Below are 10,624 nucleotides of genomic sequence, written 5' to 3'. Positions count from 1 at the left end.
CATATACTGAGACTTTTACTGATTAAAACCTATACATGAATGTTTTTTTATTTTTTATTTAAACATATTTTTAGCACATCTATAATAATTTGAATAGACTAATAATGTAAATGTTTTTACATAACTAATTTATAGAGCGAATAACTCGACAGTATTTTATTGGTTAAAATCTTCAGATAAGTTTATTCCTACCAAAATGTTGAAAATGAAAATCTTACTGATATTAGGATGAATTAATCATATTGGCAGTCCATATAATCTGTACATTGCAAGCTTAATACTTAAAGACTAAAATACGAATTATTTTCCAATGCAAAAATCTTTAAAGACCACATCGAGTATATCTTCGCAGCTGACATGTCCAGTGATGCGTTCTATGCAGCGCACAGATTTACGTAGCTGCTGCGCTGCTATGGCCATGTCTGGGTACACATCGGGTTTGTAATCTCGTAGAAATATCTCGATGTGATCAATGCACCGTTCCAATTGCTGTCTGTAACGCGTGTGCGTGATGCGTGGATGTTCCGCCTGCGGTACGCCACATAGTTGCTGCAGCAGCTGTTCTAAGGAGCCCAGAAACTCGGGCAAGTTGTCTTGCTTGTGGCATGATAGTGCCAACACATTGTCCAGTTTTCTGAGACGCTGAATTTCCTCCGCTGACAGGATGTCCGTTTTGTTTGCCACTAACTGCAAGCGCTTTCCACTGCACAGCTCCGGCGGTATGTCCAGCTCCTCCAAATAGCTATCGATGTGGCCAGTTAGTGCCTCATTGTTTTCCACCTTACGTAAAGCTCTGGCGTCTGTGAGTAACAAAATAAGATCGGAGCTGGCTAAGCATTGTTTGGCACGCGCCATGCCTTCCACCTCGATAGTATCTGTGGTGTGCTTGCGAAGGCCTGCTGTGTCCGCAAAGACAACTGGATAGCCGCCAAAGTTATGCATTGTCTCAATAATGTCGCGTGTTGTGCCTGCCTGTTCGGTCACAATCGATACGGCACGCTGACAGAGTAGATTCAAAAGGCTACTCTTGCCTACATTTGGAGCACCGATGATGACTGTGCGTACACCATCCCGTAGCAGTTCGCCCTGTCTTTGATCATTTAAATGTGCACGTATTTCCCGTTTCACGGCATTTAGTTCTCTGGTCAATTTTACTATAACGCCGCCCTCTATTTGCTCCTCTTCAGCAAAGTCAATATACGCCTCCAGATGAGCGGCACAACGAATGAGCCGTTTGCGCCAACTGTCATAGAGCCGACCCAAGGCGCCGGTACTTTGCAGGAGAGCCTACAGAAGGAGAATTCACATTAACTTATATAATATATTATATAATATATATGTGATATACCTGCTTGCGTTGTGCTTCCGTTTCGGCGTGTATTAGATCGGCCAATCCCTCAACCTCGGTTAGATCAAGTTTGCCGCCGAAAAACGCACGCTTTGTAAACTCACCAGGCTGAGCGGGTCTTAAGCCGGGCAACTGGCCAAGTGCATCCAGCATTGCCGCAATAACGGCCAAAGAGCCGTGCACCTGAAATTCACAAGCGTCCTCGCCCGTGAACGACGCTGGTCCAGGAAACCACAGGAGCAGACCGCGGTCGATAATCTCTTTGCTGGTGGGATGATAAAACGATTTAAGATATGCCTGTCGCTGTTTTGGTTCGTATTCGCCATTATCAACAATGGCGCGCAGCGCCTGCTTTGTTTGTGGGCCGGAGACACGTATTACAGAGACGCCGCACTTGACGTGGCCCGAACTGAGGCTGTAAATGGTGCATCCACTTGAACTGGCAAAGCGGCGAAAAACCACAGAAAATCCATTTGAAACGCTCCTCAGCAGCGCCATGGCAGACGAAACGAACGACCAAACGAACGATAATGTCAAAAACAAAGAAACAAAAAAAGAAAATCAAAATCAGATGATTTTTGCAAGCGATACTTTTGGCGATAGCGAGTAAATGAGTACATATTCGCGACAGCTGTTGTCAGAGTTGCCACATAAATTGCAGTAAATTTGAATTTATTTCGTCTTATGATTTTTGATTGAAAAATTGATTAGTTTTGATTTTCATTTTTGGTTGTTAAATCATCTTCGTCGGGTTTTATTTCACTCTTTTTCTTTGGCTTGTAAGCCGCTGGTCTACCCGGACATAATTTGTTAGTTCTTGGCGATTTGTCTTTTGGGTTTTTCGGTTTGCGTTTCAAACGACGCCAATAATCATAATCCCTTGGTCCTTTAATGGGTAACTTGGGTACCTTTAGCCCTTTTCGAAATAATCCATCTTTGCGAGTGCCCAGACAACGTACAGATTTAAAAATCAATTGTCTACCAAACTGTGCCAGTATCATTACGATTTAAGCGAAAGTAAAAAACCAATAGGGAAATATTTGTCTATTTTTAAACGAACAATTTGGAAACAACTAAGCGATTCTGCTTAAATTTAAGCAAAATAAATAAATTTGACATATGACAAGCATTTGTTACCAGGAATTTGTCAAGAGCAGATAGATTTTTTTCGATTACCAACACAGGTTCTGAATATAAATCTTTCCTTCAATGCACACGAAACGCAGGGTACGGCAATATTTAATTTTCAGCGCGGCGGGCAATTTGAAAAAAGCCGAAAAAAATTAAGATGCTTCCTTCCCTACTTGAAGCCCATATAACCAACAAATAAGTTAACGCCCAGAGTCAAATTTATAGATCTATTTTACATACATATTATATTCACAAACTTAATTACGCGTAATGTATAAATGAATATTACAACAATATGAAATAATTGTCCTACCAGTAAATTTAATGTTCATATTACAATTTAAAAAAAACTTTTACATTAGCGTATCGAATTAGTCAGTTAATGGTGCGGTTAGTAATAGAATAATTTCCTTTTGGGATGTTTGCTATTCAAGGATCCTTCTCCAACATGCGGTTGACTGAAATGCGTTGTTTTACCAAATCTATTACGGTTTATCATGGCGTTATTGTTGTCCCATTGTTTAATAAAGTCTGAAGCCTCGTCGTCCCACGGCTTGGCCGTTTCAGGGCGAGTTCCAGTCTTTCGGCGACAGATTGGGATGTGTCCCTCCGATTTAAACATTCTTCGCTGTTTGGGCTTGGGCTCCTCTGGAAATTTTGTCCAAGTGCAATCATATGTGCGCTCCTGAAGCTGACAATGCTTGTAGTGGGAATGATCCAATCGTTCGTTTTCTCCCCAACCACTTCCTTGGTTCTTGTTCTGTTCCCACATCGAGAGACGCTTGCTGGCCTCATATTTCTCTGCCTTTTGCCGTTCCCTAAATATTGCCTTCGCGTCCAGGGCACGAGGGCTAATACGGCCCAGCGGTACGCGCTTGGCAATGTGTCGGGTCTGGGCATGTGCAATTTTCGCGTTTAGCAGCTCCATGCACCGATTCACCATCATCTTTGTAGTATTATTAAAGTTAACCATTCTGAATACGAAAACTAATTGGGGCCACTTCTAACAATAAAATTTACTAGGTTTTTTTTTTTTTTTTTAAGTTTTGTAATATTTTGTGCCGTGCGAGAGTGCCGAAAGTTGTACTTTTTAGAAAGGAGCAATAAATGTAACTGAGGCGAATAAGTGCTACTTGATGATTACAACGACAGACCATATATCATGGATAACTTGATCTTATATTGTGTTTGTACTGCCTGGATTACTTGAATTAGTATGTTGTAATTGGTGACGCATTGTTGTACCGGTCACCCGGTTGGACAATTAGCGCACCTATGACAGTCAGTACTAGAGATGGACCCGTGTCGTGTTATCTTTCGCTATGCGATGAACAACCTGATCCAATTTCGTGCCCGAATTGGGTGCAGAAACACTAATGAAAATTGAAAATTTGAAATTGAGTACAAATTAATGTAGGTGCATTAATACAGAAAGCCCAAAATTAAAATATGAATGACATAAGCGAATTAATACCAGCTGTTGGTCATCATGGTTAAAAATGTGTTTAAGCTACGTGCGGCAAGTTTTGGAAATAGTCGGAAGTGTGATCGTCTCTAGTCCGAGAGCTATTTCTTCTGAGGTGCCGACAGACACTCAGTTTAGATACGTATGTTGACTGCATCAGTATGGGGCGTTATACACTTGTGCTACTCTTCATACTACTTGGATATTTTGCTGCGGTTTTCGCTGCAGGCAACAAGACAGAGTCGGTGGCGCCTAAGGAGCGCTTACTTTCGCGCCGCGTTCGTGCTCTGGTCTTCCCCAATAAGGCCTCTGTGTTGATAACGGCAGCATTGACCAAAATTATTGTAGGCGGTCGACCAAGTGGACTGCAGTATAGTTTAGAATTTGATATGTATGTACCGCTACCGGATACTGTGGAGGGCTGGCGTCCAAAAATACTCCTGGATCATACAGCTAATAAAAAACAACCAGCTACAAAGCCAAAACGTCGTTGGGATTGGAATTGGCAGGGATACGGACAGAATAGCTCAGTTTATAAATATCCTTATCGTAGACCTAATATGTACTATCGTGGACCCTACCAAGCAGAGACCTATACCAAGTAAAGTCCAACTAAGACTTAGCTAAACAGTTTCGCTTTAATATATATATATATATATATATATATATATATATATATATATATATATATATATATATATATATATATATATATATTAAAGCGAAACTGTATATATATATATATATATATATATATATATATATTTATATATATATATATTTGTTTTGCTTTTTAAATTTATGCAGATATGTTAAACCCAAAACACACAAAGATTACTTCTATAAAAACCCTTGGCAATTGAGCGAGGAGCCCTGGCAACGCAGTCATCAGCCCACTGCTGAGGAAGAAGTCTATGAATCCTGGGTACATGTGCCCAGCTGGAAGCTAAATCGTGACTATAGAGAACGACGCGCAATCTTTGATCAATTTGAGGCAATGGGAAATTTGTAAGTGTGCTTGACATAATACATTTTATTTTTATTGTACTATATTATACATATTATAAATTATATTATTACACAAATAATAGGCGTTTTTTTTTATAATAGCTTTCAGATGGACCTAAGATCCTGCATAAAACGAGCCATGTGTGAGTTAAAGGCCAGGTTTAATGAGAACCATGGCCAGGGTATGCTAATGGAGGACCTCTTGCGGATTATATTAACGTGAGGTTTACTACTAGAAGACGAAATGTTTATGCTAATCGCTCCATTTTAGTGTGCCCGAAGAGATAACCGATGTTAAATATAAACATCGCGTGGATGTGCGTGACTGTACTCGTTTCTATGCGGTTTCCTGCCCGTATAGAGTGTTGGAATTTCTGTCATGGAATGTTAGGCATAGTTCAAAGAAAAAGTAGACATTGAGATTACAATCGTAGTCAATATGGGGTATAGTAAAACGTTAGCTGAAATGCTCAGTCTACAAATTTAACAGCTGGAAGTCAGTTCACCTTTTCGTTTTCTCTAGACGGTTTGGTTTATTTTTTGGAATATTTTCTAAATTCAATATACAGTATTTCGGATTGTTAAACTAAAAATAAAATTAGAAAGAAAGAAATTTTTGTAAAATGTTGGCCCTCAAATCGTTGGTAAGACGTGGGACTTTTAGCAAGTTGCCCAGCTTTCGGGCTATGGTTTCCCTGCGTATGAAATCCAATAAATGTGAAAAGAAGAAAGAGAGCGTTTGTCCAAAGAAGTTTGACAACTTCCCATGCGGAAAACCAGAATTAATGTTGACTCCACCGCCAAAGGTTAACGAAAAAAGGATAGCTAAGCAGCCGTCCATATGGTTGAATCCCTTCTGTGACGAGGAAGCTGTGTACTGCCCATTCAATCCGCGATTTGATGATATCTACTACGTTGAATCGGATAAGGCCAATCGCAAGTACTGGCAAACCTGGGTATCTTGCCCTCCGGTACAGCTAAAGAAGAAGAAGATTTGCTGCTTTGAAAAGGCCAAGGCTGCACCACTGAGGCGCCGCAAGAACCGCAAGCCAAAAACTGCTTGCCCACAGCCCGAAAATTGCGATTTTGCTGAAAGCCTCGACTGCCCGCGCTTTAAGCGTCGCTGTCACCGTGCGGGTCGCATTCCACCCGACTGTCTAAAGACGAAAAGGCCACTTATTTGCACCAAGCCCTTAACACCATATCCGGCTTTCTCTGAATGCGTGCGTATGAAGCCCAACGCGCTACCGTTAAGCGAGTGCATCTGCTGGAAGAAACCTATGCTCTGTGAGGCCTGGGCCGAGTGGCGTCGTCGCAGTATGAGAAAAACTATGAGATAGGACTAAGTGCTGATTGGGAGAAGTGCGTGCTTTCTTGGGTTACTAAATTAAACCAGCTTAAAATCATGTCAAAAAATATGTAACCATATTTTAGTAAAACACGCAATCACGTAAATTGGATCTAATTGTTTTTTTTTAAATGTGTGGGTTATCAAAAACTCAGCTTCGTAATATGCGTTAACCAGTTCCAAACTCTTTGATTGCAATCGCTGTAGGTTTTTAAGCAATCTGCTCCGCCACGACCCGCATCTCTAGCGTTCAAATACTTTTCGGCGACGTTATCCACGGTGGGTCTGTAAGAAGGGTTGATATAAGTATTAGTAGTATTTGCAAATAGCTTAAATACTCACATCAGCACTGCATTGAGAATTTCGCTAAAAATATTACTATCCTCGAAAGGCAATTGAGAGATTTCACATATGCTGCGTAGCAGACAGCTGGCGCCTCGTTCACTACCATCCAGCCTACGGCGAGAAACGGTGTTGATGCATCAAATCATATAATGCAATTGGTGAGATCTGCACACTTACAGTTCCATGCCCGCCTCGATGGTATCGTAGACCCAACTGCGCGTATCGTCCCGGTGCAGTGTCGCCTGCATGCCTTTGCGTAACTGTCGCGCTGTGGAAACAAATGCAGTTGTATTCCAAAAACTCCACCAATATATTGGTATGGTTGTGGGTATATATTGGTTTTGAAAGTTATAAAAGAACCAAAAGGATTGATCCTTATCAACTTGTTTGACAGGATGTGCTACGCCGCTGACGAACTATAAAAACATTATTTTAGCAATGATGCGAGATTTTTTATTCGAACGAATTGTGTAAATGACGTACCTTGACAACGCCCTGGCCATTGAAAATAGCCACACGTTTTGCTCGAATAAGTTTGGCTGGTGGATTAGCTCGGCTCGGAATCGGCACTCCACTTACGTTACCCTGACTACCATCTGTAATAAAGCTAGGCTTGATGCTGTTCGTATGGGCAGCTACTATTGCCGTTCCGCAAATTATCGCTAGCAGCAGCACATTTAAAATTCTCTGGTCTTGGTTGGGGCTCATCTTGTTGCCATTAGAACGTTTGACATACTAATGTGGTCATTGCACCATGTTAAGCATTGAATAGAACTTCAAAAGGCCACGCAACATTTATTTGCTTAAGAAATTGACAGTTGAGCTACACCAACAATAACAGAGCTGTGCTGTTTTGTCGACATATCAACCATAGTATAAAAAATTATAATCTAGAGGTTATGGAACAATTGTACTTTTAAATAATATATTAAATGAAGAAATGGTTTCTTTTGTTATAATTTAATAGTGTCTATAATTTGCAATGTTTCCTTCAAAGTTAACAGCCTCTTTAACATGTTGTCAAACCAACGATTTAAAAGGCTGCGGACAAGAAGATACTAGTCAATTTATTTTTGTTTTTCATAAATTATGACTTGTGCTTCGGAGAATCTTTTTATTTTTTGTCCGTTTCACAAAAATATTTAAAAAAAAGTTACATTTCATGTTCTTTTTAGCTAATATGCCTGTCAACAATTTAGCAAAAATTAAAAATAAAATTTTGCTTTTACCATGTTGTAAAAATAAACATTTCATTAATTCTTGAGCGTTAATTCTGTTAGCGAATATTTATTTAGAATATTTTGTTGACAGAAATTTAAAAAATATTTATAAAATATAATATTAAGCGTTTGTCAAGTTGAAGTATACAATATGCAAACAATTTATAAGAACTGTTTCTCTTCACTTGGTATGTATGTATATCTAGAAAAAGGAATTTCGTAGAAACACCTATTTCTTACTTTGCCAGTGTAGTCTTTTAACTGTTGTAGGGTATTAGTTCAGTATGGGTGATTTTAGGTGCAGGTATACAATAAATGATGCATGCTATTTTTTTTATTGTTTTTCAGAAACTGCGTTCCAGTTTCTGCAGCTTTTACCCTTCTAATTGGGACTCACGCAGAACAAATGTTTGACTCATTAACAGTTTGGTTAATTGAAGAGCCACATAGAGAAATCGGAAAACCGGAACGCAGCTTGGCTTATCATATGTCATATGGATCACATCGAAATGCGACAGCCACAGCAGCACAACTCGAAATCTTCAAACGGGATTCTCGTTGCGATCATCGTTTCGATTTCAATCACAGGCTCCTGTGGCCTTTTGCTATTTCCTACATCCACGGTGCTGCAGGTGACGTCATCTATGTCGGTGCCTATTGATATACCAGATTCGCGAAAGGTCTTCATGGACTTGGGTTTTCAAATGAATTATAATTTGCCATTTGATCTTGCATCATTCTACAATCCCACCATTTGGTCCAACGCACTAGAGCGTCGTAAGCGTAATTTAAATAACTTAACAAGCACAGCCATGGATCTGCTAGAGGCTGAGCGTGGAGTACATCCCCGGGATTTCACTGCCGGCGAGCTTTATTTGGGTATAGAGGGCATATTGCAGGACTACGGCTTTCACAGATCCTGCTTGCTGCGCAGTGTCTGCGAACTGGCACTGCATCCCTTTGCGGATAATCACAGTTATAGCTATAATCTGATTGTTCAGATCATCAGCTTTTTGCTAACGTAAGTGCACTCCACTACAGAACATTAACATCTGACTGAATACTCTTTCCTACTCATACGATAGGCCTTCGCAGCATGATGGCTTTGGCCCCAATGAAAAGTTATATCAATATCGATATGAACGAGCCGAGAAATTGGGCTTCATGGGCGGTGATTGCCAGCAAGCTTATCCAAAGTGTAAGTTGGATGTGCTCAATATTGTCACCAATCTAGTAGGATGAAATAAAATTACTTTAAATCTATAAATTAATGACTAAGCCACTTAATGGAAATGGGTCATTGTTGATGTGGTTCAGGATTTGGGCTTGTGGTTATATCAAAGTATAATTACCAATTTCTAAAATAGAAGAAGTGGGAATTAGGAAATAAGTTGGGCATTGTTGGAACGTCAATCTTTTCGTTTATTAACTATTGCTTTTAAGATAGAGTATGAAATTCATTCACATAGAATATAGACTAGGCTAATTTTTTTAAAATCAAACTGAAAACAAAAATGTTGAAGACAAGTTTAATACAAAATATATAATAGATTGATTTTGGAATGTAAACAAATAAAGGCAATTTTCAACAAATCTATTCAATTGTAAAAGTTGATTTTAATTGTTAACACATCTGCCAGGCAGAAATAAAAATTTAATTGAAAGTGACCTATAAGATATGTGAGATAAAATTGATCTGTGTATTCAAAAATGTAGAGAAAGCGATTAAATATTTATTGATTGCGGGGCAACTATTGTTCTAACACTGATTTGTGAAGAATATCTATTCTTTTTATATCAAATTTCGCGGTCTGTAATAATCAGAGAGCATGTCATCCTGATCAATAATTGATATTGAGACTTTTGTTTAAATTTTAAGCATTTGTTAATGGATACAGGGTAGATAACTACGTGTTTATAAATTCAATAAAGATACAATAGGCGCCTTAAATAACAAATATTATGCAAGTCTTCAAATTAATTTTATGTTAGTGGATAAGTTTGCTTATGGCACTTAGGAAGTCGACCGGACACTGTCTATAAAGTTGGGCACAATCTGCGCCCATAAAGCCCTGTTGCTCGGCATGCTCATAGATTTCGCGGTAAATAGTTTCGCCTGGTGCAAAGGCCGCATGCAGAGAAGGACTGAAAGTGTATTGTGAGATATGTGACACATGGCTCAAAAATAGATCCGATTACTTACGTTAGAGTAAATGTCAAGAGAGCCGTCAGCATATTCTGTTCCTCATCATGAAACGGATGTCGAGCCAGTTCGCATACACTACGCAGCAGGCAGGTCTCATCGAAGCCATAGCGAATAAGCATATTTTCGATGCTCATATAGAGCTCCCCAGCGGTAAGATCGCTGGGATGCATATTATTCAGATCCACTGGCATATATTTTTGTGTCTCATTGCGCAGCTGACGTTTGTCACGCCGGGCAAACTCATCTGGCCAAATGGCAGCCGCGTAAAAACTGGATGGCTTGCTGGGCATTGCGTAGTTCATTTGCAAGCCCCAGTCCCAAAATAATTTGCGTTGCGGTATTACGATCGGCACTGATAAGGCCGCCGTTACCTGGTACACCGACGAGGCCGGAAAGAATAGAGACATTTTGGCACTGGCCTGGCACAGGTACAGCGCTGCCACCAGACCAAAAATGAAGCGCACACTCTTAAGATACATTTCGTAGTGAAACGAAATGGAACACAAAACGACAACGATAACAACGCACTACCCAGCTGAAGTCCAGACAGACC

At 39.8% G+C, this 10,624-nt stretch overlaps 7 protein-coding genes across 7 annotated transcripts; 3 read left to right on the top strand and 4 right to left on the bottom strand.

Annotated features, from left to right (window-relative positions):
- Positions 1-91: 91 nt before the first annotated feature.
- On the bottom strand, positions 92-2,462 carry LOC115770787 (tRNA modification GTPase GTPBP3, mitochondrial). Its single transcript, XM_030716207.1, has 2 exons — positions 1,349-2,462; positions 92-1,287 (listed from the first exon to the last, which is right to left on the bottom strand). The coding sequence occupies exons 1-2, from the start codon at positions 1,844-1,846 to the stop codon at positions 301-303; spliced, it is 1,485 nt and encodes a 494-aa protein (XP_030572067.1). The 5' UTR covers positions 1,847-2,462; the 3' UTR covers positions 92-300.
- A 318-nt stretch (positions 2,463-2,780) lies between these two features.
- Positions 2,781-3,588, bottom strand: LOC115770848. Its single transcript, XM_030716283.1, has one exon. The coding sequence runs from the start codon at positions 3,450-3,452 to the stop codon at positions 2,871-2,873; it is 582 nt and encodes a 193-aa protein (XP_030572143.1). The 5' UTR covers positions 3,453-3,588; the 3' UTR covers positions 2,781-2,870.
- A 517-nt stretch (positions 3,589-4,105) lies between these two features.
- Positions 4,106-5,378, top strand: LOC115770871. The gene is made up of 4 exons (XM_030716307.1): positions 4,106-4,545; positions 4,752-4,952; positions 5,055-5,171; positions 5,224-5,378. The coding sequence occupies exons 1-4, from the start codon at positions 4,106-4,108 to the stop codon at positions 5,363-5,365; spliced, it is 900 nt and encodes a 299-aa protein (XP_030572167.1). The 3' UTR covers positions 5,366-5,378.
- Positions 5,379-5,455: 77 nt separating this feature from the next.
- LOC115770798 lies at positions 5,456-6,417 on the top strand. Its single transcript, XM_030716221.1, has one exon. The coding sequence runs from the start codon at positions 5,576-5,578 to the stop codon at positions 6,290-6,292; it is 717 nt and encodes a 238-aa protein (XP_030572081.1). The 5' UTR covers positions 5,456-5,575; the 3' UTR covers positions 6,293-6,417.
- A 26-nt stretch (positions 6,418-6,443) lies between these two features.
- LOC115770870 lies at positions 6,444-7,353 on the bottom strand. Its single transcript, XM_030716306.1, has 4 exons — positions 7,129-7,353; positions 6,823-7,061; positions 6,643-6,756; positions 6,444-6,585 (listed from the first exon to the last, which is right to left on the bottom strand). The coding sequence occupies exons 1-4, from the start codon at positions 7,351-7,353 to the stop codon at positions 6,444-6,446; spliced, it is 720 nt and encodes a 239-aa protein (XP_030572166.1).
- A 1,006-nt stretch (positions 7,354-8,359) lies between these two features.
- LOC115770869 lies at positions 8,360-9,107 on the top strand. The gene is made up of 2 exons (XM_030716305.1): positions 8,360-8,886; positions 8,951-9,107. The coding sequence occupies exons 1-2, from the start codon at positions 8,360-8,362 to the stop codon at positions 9,105-9,107; spliced, it is 684 nt and encodes a 227-aa protein (XP_030572165.1).
- Positions 9,108-9,853: 746 nt separating this feature from the next.
- LOC115770867 lies at positions 9,854-10,550 on the bottom strand. Its single transcript, XM_030716304.1, has 2 exons — positions 10,069-10,550; positions 9,854-10,010 (listed from the first exon to the last, which is right to left on the bottom strand). Exons 1-2 carry the CDS (start codon positions 10,548-10,550, stop codon positions 9,854-9,856), a joined length of 639 nt encoding a protein of 212 aa, XP_030572164.1.
- Between the last annotated feature and the right edge of the window lie 74 nt (positions 10,551-10,624).

This window comes from Drosophila novamexicana, unplaced genomic scaffold (genome assembly GCF_003285875.2).
Source record: "Drosophila novamexicana strain 15010-1031.04,08,12 unplaced genomic scaffold, DnovRS2.1 tig00004560-arrow-pilon, whole genome shotgun sequence".
Classification (NCBI taxonomy): domain Eukaryota; kingdom Metazoa; phylum Arthropoda; class Insecta; order Diptera; family Drosophilidae; genus Drosophila; species Drosophila novamexicana.
The sequence above is the reverse complement of the archived record's forward strand: the minus strand, read 5'-3'. Positions and strand labels throughout refer to the sequence as shown.